The 23,286-nt window shown below is 37.5% G+C and overlaps 1 protein-coding gene across 1 annotated transcript; it reads right to left on the bottom strand.

The window, feature by feature from the left end:
- Positions 1 to 1,382: 1,382 nt before the first annotated feature.
- On the bottom strand, positions 1,383 to 20,878 carry LOC120787398 (muscarinic acetylcholine receptor M1-like). Its single transcript, XM_040123017.1, has 8 exons — positions 20,814 to 20,878; positions 20,283 to 20,454; positions 20,015 to 20,103; positions 5,475 to 5,593; positions 4,844 to 5,013; positions 3,220 to 3,515; positions 2,066 to 2,760; positions 1,383 to 1,903 (listed from the first exon to the last, which is right to left on the bottom strand). Exons 1-8 carry the CDS (start codon positions 20,876 to 20,878, stop codon positions 1,383 to 1,385), a joined length of 2,127 nt encoding a protein of 708 aa, XP_039978951.1.
- Between the last annotated feature and the right edge of the window lie 2,408 nt (positions 20,879 to 23,286).

Genomic DNA, 23,286 nt, shown 5'->3' with positions numbered 1-23,286 from the left:
TTTCAAAAAATTAGCAAGGTGTACCTAATAAATTGCCGACTGAGTATATGTCATAGCTGGCATCCCAGTAATCATGTCAAAGCAATATTTCGATAGACAGTAAAACTGTCTATCAAATCTTTTGGAAACATTATTCATTGTATTTTTATGAAAAATAAAGTTATGCCTACTAGTTCAGTAACCATAATGTTATTACCAAAAAAAAAGTAATTTGAAAAAACTTTTTTGCTGAACTATTGGTGCCTCACTGAGCTGTCTTTGAGGTAATTTTATTTATTCATTTATTCATTCAGTCATTCATTTTATTTATTGAATGCTGAATATAGAAATTTAAATACCCTACCAAAAATACTTAAAAAAGGGCTCACTGAAAACCAAATCTGGCATATATAAGATGACCTCTAAATTTTCCTGGTGGCATCAGTATTAAAATCAAATAATAAAACTCTTACATCCTTCAAGAAGTCCACTTCCTAAAACACACCAAACTATCATTCCATTATTCACAGCAGAGAAGTGAAATAATTAAATACATCTCTGCGTACATTTGTATCTGAAAAGCCTAAGTCTAAAGCCCTATTAAAACAAACAACACACTAAAAATCCTGCTTTATTAAGTCTCATCAGGCCCAGGGATACAAATGTGAAGTCCATCGTGAGGGTGGCACAAGTCATTAAACTGAAAATATTTTAGAACATTTTATATCTAAAAAATTCCATGCAGAATTTTGATATTAAATTATAAGATATTTTTCCTACAACTGACAATTTGGCCTGAGGGTGGCACTTGCAGTGAGCTCATGGGAGTGTCCAAAATGGAAATGTTTTATCCTCTGTGATGATGAATATGATCATTAAATTTCATGTGAATCTGTCTATTACATTTTGATAGATTTGATCATTGTTATACACAGTGTTAATGTTGTCCTGATTGTGGCACTAAAAATACAGTCATGGGGCCACTGAAAACATTGTAGTTCATACTCTGAGGAACATGAATATTCACAACATGAAAATCCAGTGAAAAACTTTTGAAATATGAAATCAATGTGATATTTTTAAACTGATGTTGTGCTAAATAAGAGATCAAGGGGTCACCAAAATTATTATGAAATTACCTCTGGAGACCATGAATATCCATTTCATATTTGGCCAGAGGCTGTCAAGATACAGTATCTTGGACAGACTGACAAACCAGCCTTAGGCTCCTCTGCTAACTTGTTATAACATCCCATAAGGTTAGAACAAGGTTGGGTGCGCAAAATTCAGTTCAGCATCTTTTCCCTGAAAGATGAGGCATGCATGCTGCATTCCAACTCTGAAAATGGATCAAGAAATGCATCTTTAAATATTGATCCTTCTTATTAATTTTCCCCCCTACTCTACATTGAGTCTTTCTTCCGGAAAGCCACAGCCTTCCTTTGATGAAAATGAGACTTGTTCTTCCTTTGATTCCACTGGCACATCAAAATATCCCTGAAAGTTGTACGGAAGGTCTTGTTACACAGGGCATAGCACATGGGGTTGACTGTGCTGTTTACATAACACAACCAGTAGCCCAGTGCCCAAAGAGTTTCAGGGATACAGTCCTGACAGAAAGTGTTGACCAACACCATGATGTTATATGGTAACCATGTCGTAATGAAGGCAAACAGGATAGCACTGAGTGTCCGTGCTGCTTTCTTTTCATTGGCCTTTTTTTCATTTTTGCGCTTATTGATCTCTGTTTTGGCCTTAGAAGCAAAGCGTTTGGCCATAGCTGCATCTTTTATGGTGATGGCTGCAGGTGACTGGTTGGTAGGCGATGAAGTCACAGCGTTTGATTGTGACTGTTTTTGACTTTTAGTGGATGATGATGGCTGTATATTCTTGTTCATCTTCACCTTCCCAGATTTCTTACAATCTAGACAGATAGATAGAGAGATAGATAGACAGATAGATACATAGATAGAAAATTATGTATATTTTTGTTATTAATGTATCATGCAAACAAGGCCTTAGTAGGGTTATGTCCAACCTGTTGGAGGCTTTAAAGGGTCCACACCATCAGCTTCCTCCTCTGTGCCTGACTTCTTCCCAGAGGCACCAACTTCATTGTTGTTGAAACTATCACAGCTGCTCTGCTCTGCCTCGCCCACCATAGTTGTCATGGTGTTGATGGACCTCTTAAATGCATGGTGACCTGGCAGCAGTGATGAAAACTGCAACTGAAAGCAGAACGTTCCACACATCCCTCTGTATCCTGTTCTTCCTGGTATGCTGGCATTGTCCATGTTGTTGTTTTCTGAAGCCATCTGATTTAGTTCATAGCTGCTGCAGCTTTGGGAACTCATCTGGCGGAGCATGGCTGATGAATTACTCTGGCAGTAACTTGCACTTTCTCCACCAGTTCTTCCATTGCCACTCCCTTGATTCTGAGACGGGCTTGGGCTGTTGCTTGACCCAGATCCCTTGAGACCTTGTACATCTTTAGCTCGCTTCTCTGTCTCCTGATAAATCTTCCAAAAAAGGATTGCCATAATAGTCACTGGCAAGTAGAATGCAGCGATAGCAGTGCAGAATGTAATGATGGGTTCAGACAAGAACTGAATGTAGCACTCGTTAGGCTGGACTGTCCGCTCACCCACAATGTACTGCCAGAAGAGGATAGCTGGAGCCCACAGGATGAAAGAGATGGACCAGGCTAATCCAATCATGGTCATGGCCCGCTTGGTTGTACGCTTGGCCCGGTAGGTCAAAGGTCTGGTCACAGAGAAATACCTGAGAAGACACAGAAGGAAAGTAGGCAACTGTACACATACAGAGTAGGTGTCACATTGCCATGCATTACCGTCTACTTCATTGTCTATGATAGTACCACTAAGATTTAGAAATTTTCAAACTCTTCACAAGGCACTTTAAATGTAGCCTGTTTCTCATGGTTATCAAGATGATACCATCATGATACCACATGTAAATGTGTGATTTTGTGATTTGGGTACTCTGATCTGATTCAATTTTAAAACACTACATTCATCAGAAAATGGACCTCTACTAAGCAGTCGGAATAACCCCTTCTTACAACATAATCCCCTCATAGATGTCAGTGTCCACAGGTGTCCTATTTTATTTTATTTTAAAAAATCATCATATAACTTTTTCATGCGGGTAGAACCAACAATACAAGGTGTCCAGCAGATAAGTTTATCAACAAAAAACATAATAATCACTTTCTGCTACCTGTCAAAGCTGATGACGAGCAGGTTCATGACTGAGGCGTTACTGGCCACGTAGTCAATTGCAAGCCACAAGTCACAAACCACTGGCCCCAGAGCCCACTGGTCCATGATGATGTAGGTGGTATACAGGTTCATTGACAGTGTGCCAATGGTCAGATCAGCAAATGCAAGGCTAAGGAGGTAGTAGTTGTTCACTGTCTTCAGTGCCTTATTGATCTTGAATGACACCAACACTAGGATGTTGCCAACAACAGTGACAAGAGAAAGTGATCCAGTGAGGAAGACAATTATGATGACCTGAAGATGAAAAGGTGGGAAGAGAAAGAACCAAAGAGAGTACATTGCACTGTGTAAGACACTCATACTGTTTATGTTCTGAAACTCAAGTGAGAACAATGTTACCTTTCAAAACACTGAGCTGAACAAAAATGTGGAATTTTGGAGGCTACCTTAAGGAGAATAGTTCTTTGTGAAATTGAAAATGCTATTAAGAAGTAAATGTCATTGTATTAGGATGGTGGCATAACTCTCAGAACCTTATCCAAATCAAACGGAAATTATTACATTGCTAGATGCCACCAGGATAAATTGAGTATATTTAGGTAAACTGACTAAGTTCAATCCTGGAACACTATTATGCATATGCTGACCTCTACTAGCAATAGGAAAACCCTATTATTCTGAGAAAGCCTCTAGTGGTTACCAGGATTGGCTGCAATACATTTCTAAAAGACCTTAAAAGGAATTATGAGCTGTGTGCATTTCTTAAGACAGTCAATCATTACAACTCAAGATGTTATGATTTAGACCATGTCAGAGCAGAACAACCGCTGCTTTACTTCTAAAAAATAATATTTTCAATGCCCTGAACAATTAGCAACAGTCTACTGCACTACTCAATTGACCACCATCCATTTTAGTTTTATAGGAATGGTACATTCGATAACTCAAGAAGTAGTTTCAAATGAAGTGCTGTTAAAGTACTATTGGTGTCTCAAAAGGGTCTGTTTTGGGTCCTCCTCTGTTCACTGTTTATATAAATAATATAAAACAAGTAATTTCTGTCACTCACACTGAAACCGACAATTTTATGCAGATGATACTGTCTTTCATGTTACAGACTAATCTCTTAATCCAACCCATTGCAAATAAGCATAAGCTTGTTTTAAACTAAAATGGATGGATGGCTAAAATTTAACCTGACTTCCAGAAGTACTTATAAAACATAGAAAAATTAAGTCATTGATTCATTTAGTTGTCTAAATGAATCAATGACTCAATTTTTGTCTAATAGCTTTCTTTATATACAAAGTTTATCTTGGAGCCCCAACTATAAGCAAATGTTTCAAATGAGCCAAAAAATTCAAGAGCTTTGGAGCAGCCATGTGTAGACCGCAGCTTAATGTTTGTCTGGCAGTTAGAATTAATTGCTACTAAAGTCAGGATTTACACAGTGAGGCCACAGAACTATCCTGTCTCCTCTTATCTGGAATGCTTTCAAATAGCAGTGTACACATGTTTCATGTCTGCACATTCAGGTGACAAAATGTAGTAGTAAGTCATATGAGGAATTATTATTAGTCTATTGGCTGTTAATGTTTGGTGAAATCACAGCTGATCTTTACCTGCCAGATAGTATGTCCTCCTAATGGGTCAAAGCCGTCCGCTGGCAGTATTAATGTCCTGTTAACTGTTGAATCAGTGAAGTTCCCTCCTTGTCTTGAGACATGACTGACATTATGCTGCCACTCACCAACACTGTCAGATAATATGGTCAACTCCTGGTAAGAGCCACCTAAAGATGTGGAGAAATATATATTTAAAAAAAGCCACATCTCAGATCACATCCTTCTTAAGATTTTAGAATAATCAGAGATTTGGACTACAATTACTCTCTCAGAGTATCCCAGAGAATTCCACACAAGCCTACAAATCCTAAAAAATTCATACAGATGCAAATTTTATCAGCAAATTTGTATCATCTCAGCAGGCTTAAATCATAAAAAGCTCCACTTTTTCTTTTACTGACTGCTCCCTTCTCTCTCTCCCTCTTTTTCTTTTTCTTTGATTATCTTAGTTGACTCTAAAATTTCTTTAATACTGGATCTTGGACCTTGTATAAGTGCTTTTGGCTCACTTGATCCCTGAACATAACTTTTGCGATTTTTATTGAATGCTTTTACAAATATAATCTACAACTTCACAATATCTGCATTCCTTGGCTGTTATAGAGATACTAAGTGCTGTAGACAGTACCAAAGATGGCTGGCTCGAATATGGTGGTATCAGACGGGTCTTTCACACCAGGAGAACTGTTGGTAAGGAAGTGGACAGGAGTGGAGGTAGAGGTTATGTTCATGATGACCAATGGACATCTGGAAGAAAAGGGGAAAATATATTTCCAGATGTAAAAATTAATAATTGAGGTGTTAAACCTGTTTAATTCTTTAACATTTTTATGAAAGATTTGGGCCACAAAAGTAGAGTTATTTGGTTCAAAGATGAAATTACTATTTCACTCAGTGGAGACAGCAGTTTTGAAGAGAGCACATGTTACCATCACTTGCAAATTGTGTTAAATTGAAGCAATTTGAAGCAAGCCACACACACATATACTCTATATGTTGAATTACTAATTACCTGATAGTACAGGTTTTGATACCTTGATACCTGATTTGTTATTAGCACCAGTCTACAAAGGTTTGTGTTCAACATTCTGCTGTCTAGGAATTTCTTAATAAAATATGACAATGAAGTTGTGTTGTTGTGTTGTTTGATGTTCATCAATGTATCTGTTTGGAAGGCTGTCACACTAGCCTCATAAAAAATGGTTGTACACCACAAATTTAGATCTAAGAAACAGTAATTTTAATGCATAAAAGTTTAGCTTAAAAAAAATTGTAACCCAACACAAGGCACAACGTCATTAGTTACTGCACCTTCTGCCAATCCCTGCCGCATAACCCCAGATATACCACAGCTTTCTCCATCTTATCTAACCTAACACATCTGCAGCCTTTGTACCAGAGGGAGCATATTTAAGAAACAATGAGATGGACCAAACTGACACAAGACAAATTCAAACTGCCAATATAAAAAAATAGATCAATAAAACAAAAGGTAGTCGTCGGACAGTGGCGGATTAATGTGGTCTAGACTAGACTAGACTTTTTGTGGGGCCCCCTACCATACTACAAAAAATGAGAGAACGGAGTAATTCATTGACACCATATGACACAACACGTATGTGCAGGGAGTACAGACAAAACACACATTCATACACAACAGATGCATAAACACACATACAACTATAACCTGTAATGAAAACACTGCACTGCCTTTTAATACAGGCTCAGACCCTTAATTCAAAAATATTAAGAAGCAAACAGTTACTGTGTTTATGTAGGTAGTGATGACAGGTGATCATCACCAAACTGATACCACCACCCACTTTCACAAACACTTTGGACACCTCAAACCAAAAAGCAAAAAATGAATGATTGAGCCGCACTTTAACGCCAAAATAAAAACTGTTTAATACAAAGGGACAAAGGACTGGAAGACTCTCGGAGAGATTATTCAGAAGGTTGTCACATAGCCAACTTCAATAGTTGACATGGATACCATAAAAATACATTAATGTGTGCAAAATAAAATTATGGGACACTAAGGGTTGCTTTGAATGGAACTACACAGGTTGTATGATTGTGTCATCCAAACTGTTGTTGTCCATCATCTTCAACAATACATTTCCAACTGCAACTTTCATGAGTTGCCCACAATCTGGTTTAAGAGCCCTGCATGGTACAAAAACTGCCTTAATTGACAAGAAAAAATAAATAACTTCCCCAGGTCAACTATTCAAGTCTTGCCAACATTCATTCTACAGTATTACGTTTGATATTGTCTACCATAGCATCCTCCTCACCCGTGTGACTGACTACCTTTGCCTTACTGGTACCCCTTTTCCTGTTTCCAGGCTTATCTTGTAGACAGGAAGTAGTTTGGATAATCGTGGACTCTATATCCAAACCTGTGCCTGCCAACCAAGGGGTACCCCAAGGCTCAGTGCTCGGACTACTTCTTTTCATCAACAACATGCTTATTTGGGTCACATAATAGATAAGTTCATACATCACGAACTTATGATTGCTAATGATACATAACTGTACCATCACACCAAAACTTTCAGTCACCTCCCTCCTCTGTCACTCATTAGCTGCCTTCCTGAACATGCTCAAACTCAACACCAATAAAATAGAACTCATACCTTCGAGGGCTGGTGATTTGGTACTGCCTCTAAGGTTTGCAATCTGTGCATTGTTTTCAACTCCACATGTTAATTTTAGCTGCTCTTAAAATCCATCACCCAATTTACTCTCTTCCATCTGAGGAACATCCCCAGACTCTGGCCATCACTTCCTGACTCTGTCACAGAGACGTACATCAAAACTTCTCACCTGTATTACTGTAATGGAATCCTAAATGGAGAACCCCAATAAAGACCTGGACAGACATCAATATGGACAGAACTCTGCTCATAAGGTTCTCACACACACAAAATACCCCAACTCAAACAGCATCTCCACTGGTTCCCATTTAAAATTTAAAATCCTCAATCTGGACAAAGCAGTTAACTGTTACTACAGCCATAATCATGCAATTTTGGTTTTCCAACATAATAACCTACCTTTGAATTTACTGGACAAGAACATGAAAGAACTAAAGGTAGACCTTACTGTAAGTGTGCGTGATGAAGATTGCTACCATTGCTGACTGGGTCACCACCAGTACCAAACCTCAGGAGACACAATTGTGGTCAAGACAAGCCTTAGGATAATAGATGTACTAAGGTTCTGTGCTTCTATGATCTGAATCCAAGCTATCCCAAGGAATGTACTTTTTAAGTATTTCAACATACACCATGTTGATACACCAGTGGGTCCATAGTATCAGCCAAAAGAGTGATAAGAACAGTTCAGTATTGTCATTTATTTTGGCCAACACTGTAGCCATTACATAGTTAGTCGACCACAGAAACATTTAAGACGCCACTCCCTGTGAGCTGGCAGAAAGAAAGACAGCTGATCAGACTAATGGCAGAGAAACGCGGGATCAAAGTTTGTTGGTTTGTTAAGTGTTTATTTCATGCCAAATATTTGCTTATGAAATGGATTATACAAAATTAACAAATAAATACAAATATAAACTGGTATGAAGCTTGACAAAATTTGTGTTAACCATGGCCATATGACATTTTTGATACATTAGATAGCTAAATAGGTTCACTTTACTGACATTACACAACACAGTATTGCACGTATAACAGTATAGCTACAGTTAGTTTGCAAGCAACTTGTCTTAGCTTATCTCATGTAGTTAACATAGCTAGTTTGCAAATGTTAACAAGCACGAACAAGCTGTTTTCTTAAGCTTGTGACTAGTTTAATATTTAATATTTTTATATTATATTTCATTTTACAGGTAAAATCATTACAGAAGGTGGTAATTTGCTAAGTTTGTACTGTACAAAAGCAGGAGTGCATGTCCGTGCAAAGACTGTTGTATAGGTAGTTTAGTAGAGCTGGGTAATGTAAATCTAATGTAAATTAGATAAAGTATGTAGAGCTTGCATACACTACATACACTACAAGATATTGTAGGATACCTTTTAGCACAACGAAATAGGCAGAAATATTTTTTTTGAGGTGTAATGTGTTGCCAAGGTGAACCCACCCTTCAGAACTCTTTCCTTTCCCACAGTTGTAAATTAGTTGAGAGTCTATTTGATGGCTCTAGAACCTATCTGGTGTTTACATTCAAAGACAATCAAAGACCTCTTGAAGGAAGCAGACGATTAGACCAGATTCAAAAGTGACGTCAAATGGTCCTGGAAGATGATATTGGAGGCAACACAGACCCCCTCTAGCAGCAGGGGACGCTGCACGCTGACCTCTACAACTTTCCTTCAGGCTCCATATAGAAGAATGGATTATCCATCAAGATGGGATCTAAATTAAAAGGGAAGCCAGCTTCACTTTGGGGTCAAGAGACCCAAGGATGGAACTACCACACTAAAGTGTGAGTCTGAAAACAGCAGCTTTACAGCCACTTAAAAAACACTTTCCCCTGGACATTTCAAAGGCCCCCTTCTCTCTGATTGTCTCTCCCCTCCTCTCCTAAAACGCTCTAATGTCTCTACTTTGTATTTGCATTCTTACTTTTATTAGAGATTTACTACCATTTATAGCTAAATTCTGTAAGTTGTATATCTGTAAAGTTATGTATTAATATTTCCATAACCGTTAGAGATAAACATGTGATGTTTGGTCTAATTGTAATCACCTGGGCACCTGGACACCAGATCTTTAGTCATTGAAATTGATTAATGGCAAAATACTGTTAATTAGGAACTTGTCTTAAAGTAAGACAATTAAGCAGTTGACATCTGGCCTCTACTGGACAGCATGCTTACAGGGGGTGTGAGTATGTGGTGAGCTGTCCAGGGATTTGTCGGGTGTCTGTGAATCTCTGTCCCAAACTTTCCCTATAAAACATCATCACTGGAATGCAACTTTGGATTTCCTTTTGTTACCTGTGCTATAGGTGTCCCTATCTGTCTCTGTGTGGCTCCGCTAATCTCAACTTCAACAGAATCTTCACCTTCACACCTCCAATGTCGCATCATCACCTTCTCCCCCGATCTGGACAACATCAGCTGAATCAGCTGTTCCACAGACACGCAACTAGTATACCTTCTCTTCTGCTAACCGGGTGAATTCAGAAATTACAACTGGCTTCTCTATCCAACTGTGTTTATAAATTTACCACTGTTTCACCAGCTGCCTCCTGTGACAGTCGAATTTTGGTTTTCTCACCTGTTGCATATTTTCCCTGCCTGACTGCAGTTCTTCAGTAATATAGTAATTCATAGCGTCAATATACTGACCCCAAATTGCCCCCAATGTATCATCGGTGTGTGAGTGTGTTTGTGTAGAATGTGCCGTATGTATAGAAAAGAGCGCTGTATGAATGTGTGTGTGAATAGGTGAAGGCAGCATGGGTGAAGCTTTGAGTGGTCAATAAGACTAGAAAAGCTCTATATAAGTGCAGTCCATTTACCATTTCAGCCTGCCCCATACGTTGCACACTAAACCAAGAAGGCCAAGGAGGACACCACTATTGAAAGAAAAGCACAAAAAGGCAAGACTAAAGTTTGCAAAAACTTTCATAGATAAGCACAGTCTTTCTGGGATAATGTTCTATGGAAAGGTGAAACCAAAGTAGAGCTCTTGATTTTGACGTTTATAGGTGACAAAATGAAGCCCAAAAGGAAAAGAATGTCCTACGTACAGTAAAACATGGTGGAGGTTCGATCATGCTGTCAGTAGGACAACGACCCAAAGCACACATCCAGCAGCACAAAAGAATTGTTGAAAAGGAAAAAAAGGAGTGTTTAAAACTAGCCAGCAATGAGTCCTGACCTAAATCCCATTGAAAACATTTGGAGAGACCTGAAATCAGTGCAAAAAGGACTCCTGCAATCTCAAAAGTGCTTGAACGTATAGCAATGGAAGAGTAAACTGCTGGAAACTACCAGCAGACAGATGCAAGAAGCTTCTAGATGGCTACAAGAAATGGTAAGAAGCTGTCATTGTTGCCAAAGATTCTGCAACCAAATGTTAGTGAAGGGTGCCAAAAATTGTGTCAGGCGTACAATTTGTGTTCGTATTTTTTCACTATTATAGATTTTTTTTTTTTCTTTTGTTCTGTAACCTTGGACATTTTATTAAAATATTTTGATTATACAAAATTGGTAAATTTTAATTTATTTCTGAAGATATTCTAATTTCTGTACATAAAATTCCTGGGTGCAGATAATTTAAACCAGGACTGTATATCAGGGGAAATCACTGTATTCCCGTGGTGACATGCATACGTGTTAATATGGTTATATAATCAGAATCAGAAAAACTTTACTGATCACCACAGGGAAATTGCTTTGTAACAATTGTTCAACACGCAGCTAGGAAAAAGGAAGTATAAAGTATAAAGTTAAAACAACTATAAAATAGAAATAATGATAAATACACTGTTAGTGAACAGAAAAATGCACGATTGCGAAATCTGCAAAAAGTGATGTGTCCACTGTCATGTGAATGAAGTCCCTGGAGCTCATGAAGAAGCACTGGGGTGTAGAGTCTGGAGTCTTGCAACAACAGAGTGGATGACATCACCTGTGGTTGCAGGGTCAGCGGGGGGGGGGGTGTAAAGAACAACCAAGACAGCATGTGAGAACTCCCCTGCAAATTGTAGTATGTAAATAGACCTACGGCTAACAGTTCAATGTCTGGGCTGCAGAAACCTCCCTTTGCAATAATGTGAGCAAGCCCGCCACTTCTTTTCTTTCCAATCTCGGATCTATTCCTGTTCGCCCAAAACCATCTGAAAGCTTTCAATCGTAGTGATGAGATCCTGTGTATCCACCTGTAGTCATGTCTCTGTGAAACACATAACAATACACTCACGGACGTCCCTCCAATTTCTCACCAGGGCTGCTAGCCTGTCCATCTTGATGTCCAGCAAGCTCACATTGCCCATGATGATAGAAGACAGATATGGCTTATATCTCCCCCATCAGTTTCTGTTGTCTGGACCCAGCTCTCTTTCCTCATCTCTTTGCCCCCCCCCCCCCAATTTCTGTGGGGATGTGCTTGCCGGCGGGCTTAAGCACGACAGCTTGTTCCTGGTGTAACAATACTACCTTTGAGTTCCTGCGCAACGGTAGGGTAGCTGAATGTAAACACATAACACTACATTCATTACAAAGTACAAAGTACTAAAGAAAAAACAGACTAGAACTCTCTCTACTAGCATGTTTAGAGAGGGTACCGCTAATATAAGTTATTAGTAAACATTTAAGTGGGTAAGACAAAAGAAGAAAGCTAAAGAAAGCTCAAGAAAAACAAGAAAACGAGCAGGAGCAAATGCAACCAGCTGCATGTACACTTGCCGCATGCGCACAAAAAAAAACGATATACCAATTTCACTTATAAAAATTGCAAAATCCTTTTCTTAATAGTTTACAATCACAAGATGGTCTAAATAGCAGTTTAGATTTTGAATTCATGCTAAAAACACGTATCTACCTACCCTAATCATGTATATGGTCTGTTTGCTTAGCATCTCATCGGCCTGTCAGAATGGCTTGCCTCCATCTAACACATATATTTTCAATTAGAAGTACAAAAAATAAGATCCCAGAAATCTTGCTAGATATTGAATAATGCAGACAACAGTGGAACAAAACTAGGGCACTCCATCTTCAGGTGAAATAATATTAATTTAATCCCTCAAACATGTAGGCAAAAACAGACTAACACGTATCGACTATAGGCCTTCAAGAAGACTGCCTTTCACCTGAAGACAGGTTTTTTTTCCAGGGTTGTCTGCATTATTCAATATCCAGCAAAACTTCTGGGATCTTGTTTTTGTACTTCTACTTGCCTCACTAAATCCAGCCTGTCAGACTAGAAAGAGCAGCGCTTTCTTCCTCCTTTGTAAGATATTTTCATTTGTGTATCTGTTCAGTCACCAATTATGACTGTGTCTCTTTTCATTTGTACTGTGCTTTTGCTCACGACAACTACAGATAACTATTGACAAACAAAGTGCAGTCATAGCACGATAATAGTTTAAAATATTAGTATTTCCTACTTTTGCTTAAGTACTGGAGCACCAGGGCTTTTATAGTGATTCCCACTGCAGCAGAACTTCTGTCCTCATATGTTTTATTTCATGATGAAAATTACCCAAACATCCTAAACATTTTGGTCCCGAAAATCCTCCCTGACTCCAGTCTATCAAGTAAATGCATAGTTTCATATGCAGTCCAACCAAGAAAACATAGTATTCACGTTAATGGTGCTAGAAGAAGTGGAAAAATATTGCAGAGTTCAATCCTCAGCTCCCACTGCATTGCTGATTCTGGCATAGATTAGCATAGCCTGTAAAGAATTGATGACATTACTAATACAGGCTGTACTAATTAAAGCCAGAACCATCATATTTAGTCAGAAAATTTCTTCTCTCTGATTTATGATGTTAGGGAACATAAAGGTTTGATAGGTTAGACCACAATCTGAAGGGCTACATTACTACACAAATCAATAAAACACATTAAACAATACATAGAAAAATCAACTACAAACATACACAATCACAAAATAAAATACACATATAACAATTTCAGATAAATCACATCACTATATAAACTGGGTTATCTAGCCTCTTCTCTGATTTACAATTCCATGTAATACTTAATACTTAAAAGTAATTTTAAAAAATTGAGAAAAGTGGAAAATCAGTGGGTAAAAGAGTGAATTAATCCTCATATGCCTGGAAAGACCAGAAAGGTGGGATAACTAAATATAAAAAGTCATGTGGGTTCTTTCTGGTAATTTAATATCTGAAAAACCAAAGTAGTGAATTTCAATTCAATTGATGGGGAACAAAAATCCATAGCACTCATTCAGTGCAAAGTTGCCTTGTAAAGTCCAGCCAAAGTTAGTATGAGGCTTCAGAAGTCTATGTGTGTTTGCTAACCCTCCATTACATTAAAATTGCTTTAGGAAAGGAGTTACTTCATGGCCAGTATGGAAAAAGCGGGATAATTACAGACACCAACAAGTCATTCAATGTACATACATATGGGCATGCAAGTGTTGTTTTAAGTAAGACTTGAAAAAATGTAAACCTATCCAAATAAGTAAATATCACTTCTATGCTGTCAAATAGTAGTATTTCTTTTAAGTTGCTTAATTCAACATTTTCTATACATGGAAAATAATAGAATACTAGCCTTAACTGAAATTAGTTGATTTGCTTTCTTTTACACTTCTATGCCATCAAAGCTGCAGGAGACGTGTTATATCATTAAGCAGATCTGCATGAAAAATGTAAGCAAAATGTGGGTAAGGAACACTATCATCAGATACTGAAACATTAAAAAATACTTTTGGAGCACTATTTCACTTGATTTATCATTTTAAGCTCTTTATAATATTCCTATAATGTCAGAGGCAATGCTGTCGATTTGTGACTGTCAGTAATTAGGCAGCTGGTGTTGACCAAATATAGAACAATACATGGACTATCACAGGAAGAAACTATATACATGCCTGGGTTTTTCACTACAAAAAATGAAAGATTTAGAGAAACCTAAAGGGATATTTAGGTTGAACATCAAGTGGTTAAGAGGTTAATGAATTCCATGTATTTTCCTAACTGGGTATGGATGTTAAAAACCTGGGTTCTTTTTAGTTAAAGACCCTGACTATCTTTGTCTGTCTGTATGTATGATAATGTGTGCCCATGAAAAATGAAAAGAAAACGTACTTACAAGTCCACTCTAGTTCCCAGTGTTGAGTATTATTTCCTACTGGGAAGCTCAGCTCTGCTCATCCAGCATGCTTCTCTCTGCTGTGGCTCAGACTGTTCAGTTGGTATGACAGGAACTTCAAGCTCCACCTTTTGACTACTGCTTTTCTACCGTCTGTAGTGGAACCTCTCTGAGATCTATGACAGAGGCGATTATAAGATATTTTATGAGGGGGCTACTATGGGACCAAGTGCTGGGAATGGGTAGCCTGTGATATAGATGGGGCAATAGTACAAAAATGGGGGTGCTTTCCACTCTGTTAATTTATGCTCCAGCAAACATACTACAAAAACTACATTAAAATGTATGCATCAAAAACATATTTACCTTATAGTACATAAAGAGACATAATTCTATGTAAAGGAAAACTAAGCAACATTTCCCCACGTGTGAAAGCAGTACCTTATGGTTTATTCTGAGTACTCAGAGATGCTGCAATTTTCAATTCAATTCAATTTTATTTATATAGCACCAAATTATAACAGAGGTTATCTCAGGGCACTTTCATGTAGAGCAGGTCTAGACCATACTCTTTATTGTTATATTTACAGAGACCCAACATTCCCCCATGAGCAAGCACTTGGCAACAGTGCCAAGGAAAAACTCCCTTTTAACAGGTAGAAACCTTGAACAGAGCCCGGCTCATGATGGTCAGCCGTCTGCCTCGACCGGATGGGTCTAGAGAGAAAGAGAGGGAGAGAGAGAGACAGAGGGAGGAAAGAGAAATAGCACAGCAAAGGTACAAAATGTAGATGTATAATGACATTGAGACTAATAATAAGACTATAATTATAATAGTAGAGTATTAATACTAATAAAAGTAAATATAATGATATTATTATATTATTATTATAATTTTATAATAATAATATATTAATCATAATAGCACTGGGTGTTGAGCAGGATCATGGGGGCAGTAGTTGGTTTTGCAGTCACATGTCCAGACTCTCTAGCACCAGGGGCAGAAATACCTGCAGAAAGCGACAGGAGGAGAGAGGAGAGAGACGAGAAAGCACAAAACTACGAGAGAGAGAAGAAGTCAAGTTAGCAACAAGCATTGATGCCATATTAATGTGTACAGATGGAGAAGAAGAGGAGGAGAGAGGAGCTTGGTGTATCATGGGAAGTCCCATGGCAGTCTAGGCCTATACCAGCATAATTAGGACGTGGTTCAAGCCAAGCCTGAGCCAGCCTTAACTATAAGCTTTATCGAAAAGGAAGGTTTTGAGCCTACTCTTAAATGTGGAGAGGATGTCTGCCTTCCGGACCCAAACTTGAAGATGGTTCCACAGTAGAGGTGCCTGATAACTGGAGGCCTCCCATTCTACTTTTGGAGACTCTAGGAACCACAAGCAAGTCTGCATTCCTGGAGCGCACTTTTCTAGTGGGGTAATACAGTACAATGAGCTCTTTATGATATGATGGTGCCTGATTAAAGGCTTTGTAGATGAGGAGGAATTCTATTCTGGATTTTACACGGAGCCAATGCAGAGAAGCTAACACAGGAGAAATGTGATCTCTTTTTCTAGTTCCTGTCAGTACTTGCGATGCAGCATTCTGGATCAGCTGGAGAGCATTTAAAGATTTGTTTGGAGAGCCTGATAATAAGGAGTTGCCATAATCCAGCCTAGAAGTAACAAAAGCAATGTAATGTAGGTGAAAAGAGCAGTCCTTGAAGTTTGTTTTATGTGGGTGTTAAAAGACATATCCTGATCAAAGAGATTCCTAATAGTGGTGGTGGAGGCCAGGGCAATGCCATCTAGAGTAACTATATCATTAGATAATGTGTTTCTGAGGTGTTGGGTGCCAAGTACAATTACATAATTTTTGTCTGAGTTAAACAGCAGAAAGTTGCTGGTCATCCAGGTCTTCATGTCCTCAGGACATGCTTGAAGTTTAGCTAACTGATTGTTTTCATTAAGTACAATTGGGTAAAATCTGTACAACAATGGAAGTTTATGGACCGCTTCCTAATAATATTGCCTAAAGGAAGCATATCCTTAAATAGGCTATTATCATGTAAAAAGTCACACAGCTTTGGCAACAGCGACAGCTTTCTCAAGGATCTTACAGAAAAAGGGAAAGTTAGATATGGGTCTATAAGTTAGCTAAAACATCTGGATCAAGAGTAGGCTTTTTACTTTTTAAGAAGAGGTTTAAAGGACTGAGATACAAGCCTGTTAATAAAGACATATTGATTATATCTAGTAAAGAGGTGCTAACTAAGGGTAAAACTACCTTAAGCAGCCTAGTTGGGATGGGGTCTAACAGACAAGTTGATGGTTTAGATGAAGACATTTTTGAAGTTAGTTGGTGAAGGTTGTTGGGTGAAAAACTGCTTAAGTATATATCAGGTTTTACAGCTGTTTCTGAGGTTCCTGTGTTTGAAGATAAATTGGTGCCATTTGAAGGCAGGAGGTGGTGAATTTTGTCTCTAATAGTTAGAGTTTTATCATTAAAAAAGCTCATGAAATCGTCACTACTGAGAGCTATGGAAATTAATGGATCAATGGAGCTATGACTCTCTGTCCGCCTGGCTAAAGCACTGAAAAGAAACCTAGGGTTGTTATTATTTTCCTCTATTAGAGATGATTGATAGGCTGCTCTGGCATTACAGAGGGCCTTCCTATATATTTTAAAACTATTATGCCAGGCCAGCGGGATTCTTGCAGTTTGGTGGAACACAATATCCTTTCAAGTTTTCGTGTAGTTTGCTTTAATATGTGGGTTTGGGAGTTAAACCATGGAGCTAACCTCCTTTGTTTCTTATCTTCTCTTTTAGAGGGACAATAAAGTCGAGTGTCATTCTCATCGAGCGTGCAGCAATATCAACAAGATGATCAATTTGGGAGGGACTACAGTTAGCATAGGAGTCCTTTGTTATATTGAAACATGGCAGTGATTTAATTGCTGATGGGAGTACAGTTCCTTAAATTTAGCTACAGCACTGTCAGATAGACATCTAGAAAACACATTTTTGCCAAATAGTGTGTAGTCCAGTAATAGTAATTTAAGTTACCAAATCTGATATATCTGATTCAGTCTTGTGTCCTATAGGGACAGATGAAGAGATCCTCAAGCTAATAAAGCTGAAGGTGGAAAATGACCACCTGTTTACAGAGGAATGACACACCACTACTGGCCTGAGAGTGAGTAATTAGTGTGGTGTATAATGATATATTTAAATAAAAGTATCAAGAAAAGAAAAAAATACATATATCGGGAAACATTTGAAAAAATAAAAATTATTTGTCTGGTGTCTACACATGTTATATAAGAAACAGTGTCAGATGTTTTTCATATAGGTTAACATGTGCAAAGGGGCGCCAGATACAGTCATATCGGTCCAGAACCCAAACATAGAAATATGCGGCTATTTTCGGTTTATAACCATTTTGCGCTTAACAGAAGGAAGCAACACAATTGCCCAAATTTAAAGCTGCGAAAGCAAGAAGTGAGTTTCAGGCCTCAGAAAAGTCACACCAAGGAGTACCCATTAGGGTATACAGAAATACAGAAAATGGGGAATATATTACAACCTTGGTTGAATGTTTCCCAGTGTCTGTGTTTCTCTCAATAGTTTGGAAAAAAAACCCAAGACTTGCATCTGGAATACTCACTCCAGTAGGGTATTCCATAAAGCTTGGTTAACCTAGCCTGGCATAAACCCTGTGACTACGGGTTGACTAATCTTATTGCAGTTTAGTAATCTGTCCATAATGCCAGTCCTTAAATACTGCATACAAAAATGTATGCAGATTGGACTACCTAAGATGACTTTCTATGTGGCAAGTTTTGTGCAGATAAGACTCAGAGCCTAGGAGGAGTTTGAATAAGTAGGTTTTGCATATTTCTCGATTTTTCAAAAAAAAGTTTTTATACATGGAAATGGCCGTGGTCTGTATCACGAGATTCAGCTGTGTTCTATGTGGGAGTTACTGACAAAACACACTTACCTTGAGTATAACACCACCTGCTGGTGGACATGTGTCATTTTTGGTGTCTGCAATGTGTGCATACCTTCCCTGAAAATTTCACTTACAAAACTTTTACATTGTAGGCTGCAGTACCAATTTTATCACTGGAAATTTTTTTTAAAAAGTAACTAAAATAAAAACCTAAGCGATTACAATAGAGTTAAACTAGACCTGCAGGCAGGTATTAACAGGGTCCATGCCCCACATGCAATTCGCACCCAGTGGCCCATCGAAGCAATGTAAGTCTCAGGTTGAGAGCAGCAAAGACATTGGAAAACTTCTGAGAGGTATTCCAGAAAGCATGGTTAAAATGGCCTAAACTGGACTTGGTGTCGAGTGAACCTGTTGTGACATACCCCAAGTTTTGGCCAAAATGAACCGACAATCATGGTACGAGTTAGATGGTACGAGTAACAGTTATGTCGACTGGGTGGATCTATCATGAGTTTGAAAAAGTTGGTTTTGCATATTTTTCAACTTTGTATAAAAGCACTACTTATTGGCCAGTATCCACCAAATCTTGCACAGAGGTTCTGTGCGAAACTTGGTCCAGTAATAGTTCAGTGTGGCATGGTAAACTTCTGGACCAAGTTTTCTGTTACTCGGACTGACCTATGTAGAGATATGACATCACTTCCTTTGTATGAGTACAAGTTTTTCCTTTATAACCTTTGCATTTTTTGGAGTATCAAAATTCTTTTAATAACTTGACACATGCAAATGGTCATGCACATCACACTTACAGCCACCTAGTGATTGTTGGCAAGATATGCAACACTTCCTGTTTTGACTGAAACCTTTAGGATGTTGTTCCTTTAAAAGTTGTGCATTTTTTGGATTATCAAGATCCTTTAAAAAATTGTGATCATGAGAGTCCATAGATTCTATGTGCAAAGTTTCATGCAGATTACACTCACAGCCTAGGAGGAGCTTGAAAAAGTAACTTTCGCATATTTTGCAATTTTCCTGCCTATAAAAATTAACTGACAAGTGAAGACAATAAAGATACTTAGTGATTGTAAATCAAATCAGTTATTCTTGTTGTTTGTTTGACGCCTGATAAATGCCAAAAAAAACATCAATCAAACACCATCAAATGTAATAGACTAAAATTACAAGCAGTGTAATCACAAGCGGTTTGACTAAAGCAGTGTAATTAATTCTTAATTCTTAACACTTATTATTATTACTATTAGACAGAACACGGAAAACAGAGCATTGCTTTGTTGTTTCTGTGCTGCACTCATCGAGGATCTGCTCTTAAATAACTTTAGTAGACCACTGCAGCTCTCTGATGTGTAAAGACTTTTTAAATAACTTTCACTCCAGAAAATTAAATAACTTTCACTCCAAAATTTTGAGCTATTGAGGATCCTCACTGCTTGAGTGAAAGAGGCTGTTGCAGAACCTGGTAGAGGAGGTCCTCTTGCTCAGGTATCTCCTGACGGATGGTAGGAGGGTGAAGAGGCTTTGGGGTCAATCATGGGGGGAGATTAGTACCAATTATCTTTTCTGCTGTGTTCACTGTTTGTTGTCAGGTTTTAAAGTCATAGACCTTTTAGTTACCATACCAGTGATGCAGGTGGTCAAGATGCTTTCACTGATGCTTCTGTAGAATGTGGTGAGGATGGCTGGAAGGAGACTCACCTTATTCAGTCGATGCAGGAAGTGGAAAAGTTTTGCTTTCTTGGAGAGTGCTGTTACGTGTAAGGTCCAGGAGAGGTGTTCTGTGATCTGCACTGCCAGGAACTTTGTGCTGCTGACCCTCTCCACAGCAGTGCCATTTATGGTCAGTTGTGTGTGGTTGGCACACGGCTCTCTGAAGTCAATGATAACATCCTTCCTTTTTCCCTATGTTTTGGGAAAGGTTGTTGGTGGTACACTGTTTGTAGGTGCACCTCTTCTGTGTAAGCTGTTTCATCATACTAATGAGGTAAGCTAGAGCTTTGTCAAGTAGAGATGTAATCCAATATGTATACTTTATTTGAATATGAAGAGCTCTCAATAGAGAGCAACGCATATGAATACTTTATTTGAGTCTGAATTTGCTCTCAATAGATGTGAACCTGTAATTTTTGTTTTTCCCCACTGACCTGTCAACCAGTTGAATCTCTTTATCTCAAAACTCCCTGAAAAAAAGTTTTCATAGTCATATCTCAGGTAGATTGGAACTCAGACCCATTATACTGCTGGAACCAGTGGAACTTGGTCTTCTCAGTATTAGTGATATCCCTGATGTCCATTGAGGATAAACATCCAAAAATGCAAAATCATTAAAAAAAAGGCTCCTTATAACTTCAGATCTAGTGTCATAATTTAATAATCAGATTCATACTTTTCTTTCAGTCTCAAAAGTAATCAAGCAGAGTTTTGTTGTCTGTGCATCCAACACGATCTGCTTGCAGCAAATTAATCATTAAATTTCATGGTGCAGATTTGCTAAAATGTTAACAAGTATAGCCTAGGTTTAAGAAAATGTGTAGATAGGTTTAGATTTGCTATTCAGACAGTCTGAAAGATTAATCTTAATGTTTGAATAAGATCATGAGTTTTCACAAGATTTGTTGTGCATTGCTGGAAAAAGCTTCGGTGATGCTGCATGTTTGCTATTTTTACCTTATGGTCTGAATTTGAAGCATGGTCCTTAAGACTTTGTAGGACTTGACAGTAGATAGGAAATAATGTAAAGGGACCATCTTCAAAGTGAATGTGAAATGGCCAAGAGATCTTTTCAGATCCTCGTCAATAGCTTTCTCATTTTTTTCAACCACAGACATTTTAGACTAACTTAATGCCCATCTGAGACTCTGCTGTGGACTTATTTGAACTCATCAAACCATGCACACCACCTCAACATCCAGATCTCATGTTCTGACCTCATACTACTACATTCCGATTGTTCTGAGATTGCATTTCAAATTGATATAAAGTATTAAGTGACATTTGGGTGATTACTCCTTTGATTGTACTTTTAATTGAGTAGAAAGCATCCATTCTTTTGTTAAATTATGAGCATTTTCATTATTTTTATATCACATTTTAAACATTTAATCAATTTCTTATGGTTGATTTTGACTTTGATATTATTAACCTGCTTATGATTGAATACTCTGACATATGTAGCTTGCTCATGATTGATGATTGCTAATTCCTCAGTGATTCCAGATTGATTGCTGCTAATGACTTGCTTGTATTTTGCATATTGAGTCATTATCACTAAACCTTGATTTTAATTTAAGTATATTAAAATGATTAATTATTGATTGATTACTTTACCCGTGATTGATTATTTGGTTGACTGGTTAGTTGGTTGTTGATTGTTGATTTTGGCTAATTCAATTAGTTTGTATGTTATGCTCATTTAATCTTTTATTTATTTATTGGTATAAAGTCACATCTTGCTAGTTCCCTGAGTTGGTTGTTTTGCCTGGTTAATTTTTCCTAACAGTCTCCAAAAAGTTGAGTATCAGTATTAATAATGTAACTAGATAGTTGTCAAATTTTAGAATTGGTCCTTCTACCAGTGCTGAAAATAATGTTATTTTAAGGCCTCAAGACTTCTTATATTTAATTAATTATAAAATTATAATCTATATTTATATTATCTCCCTTTATATAGACAGCTTCAAGTTTCTAAAAAAAAATCATGTTATATGGCCTAATGAGGCTTGCATTTCCCCAATGTTAAAACCCCTCTGTTGTAGTTCCACTGGTTATTTGGACTAATTTCTTCTCCTGTTTTTTTTTTTTTTTTGGGAGGTATGCTTCAAATACAGATCATTATCTGCTATTTGATTGAAGTACAGGGTTCAAATGTTATATGGATGCAGCTAAACTTTTAGTCATACAAAAAGAATAAATATTAGTGGAAACCGATTTAACACAGAAAATGAGGCAGTCGAGATGAGTTCTACCAGCTTCCAGCACAGACCCTGCACTTCCAGCATAATGTATAATAATACAGCTATTGTAGTGAATTTGACCGATACAAAGTCATAGTAGCTCTAATGAGTTTCTATAAGAAATAACCAGATTTTTAAAACTAATCTTCAGTAGTGTTTAAACTGTTTAGAATAGCCTAAACAAATCCATTTTGAAGCTTACACTGCTTCGAATGTTTCCACTGATAAAAGGTGAAGAGAGAATTTGCTTATTTCCTAATTATACACCGTAGTAGCACAAAAAAAGTAAAAGGAAAATAGAAAATGGCTTATTTACAGTGCTTTTGCAGCAAATTATATTTTTAAAATCCTTTTTTACCCAACTTTAAAACATTTTTGTAATTCAAAAATAATCAGATAATTTCCCACATTTTTAAAATTAAAGATTAAAATAATGAGACCTAAATGTAATGCAAGAAATCCTTGCTTCAGAAAGCTTTTATTTTTTTATTTTATTATTTGTTGAGACTGTGTCAGAGGTGAGTTTGTCAATCTTGTGTTGTATTCAACTGAATTACCACTTAAGTCTATTAAGTTATGTGCAGGTGTATGTAACTGTCCACAGCCTGTATGTTCTATATAAAAAGTAACCACAAAACAGAAATAAGCTTCATAATGTTGAAATAAGAATATTCTCCTCTTCACAAGTTAACAAAGTTTTATTTTCAAAATCATGCAAATCCATTACTCAGTCCCTCTTTACACATTTA

Source organism: Xiphias gladius, unplaced genomic scaffold (assembly GCF_016859285.1).
Source record: "Xiphias gladius isolate SHS-SW01 ecotype Sanya breed wild unplaced genomic scaffold, ASM1685928v1 HiC_scaffold_1473, whole genome shotgun sequence".
Classification (NCBI taxonomy): Eukaryota; Metazoa; Chordata; class Actinopteri; order Istiophoriformes; family Xiphiidae; genus Xiphias; species Xiphias gladius.
The sequence above is the reverse complement of the archived record's forward strand: the minus strand, read 5'-3'. Positions and strand labels throughout refer to the sequence as shown.

Excerpts from the sequence above, each read along its gene's own strand:
- LOC120787398 (XM_040123017.1), bottom strand. The coding sequence starts at position 20,878 with ATGGACATCAGGGATATCACTAATACTGAGAAGACCAAGTTCCACTGG. Across the intron at positions 3,516-4,843 it reads GAGGACATACTATCTGGCAG|GTCATCATAATTGTCTTCCT; the intron begins GTAAAGATCAGC and ends TTTCATCTTCAG. Across the intron at positions 1,904-2,065 it reads TGCCTCTGGGAAGAAGTCAG|ATTGTAAGAAATCTGGGAAG; the intron begins GCACAGAGGAGG and ends CTATCTGTCTAG.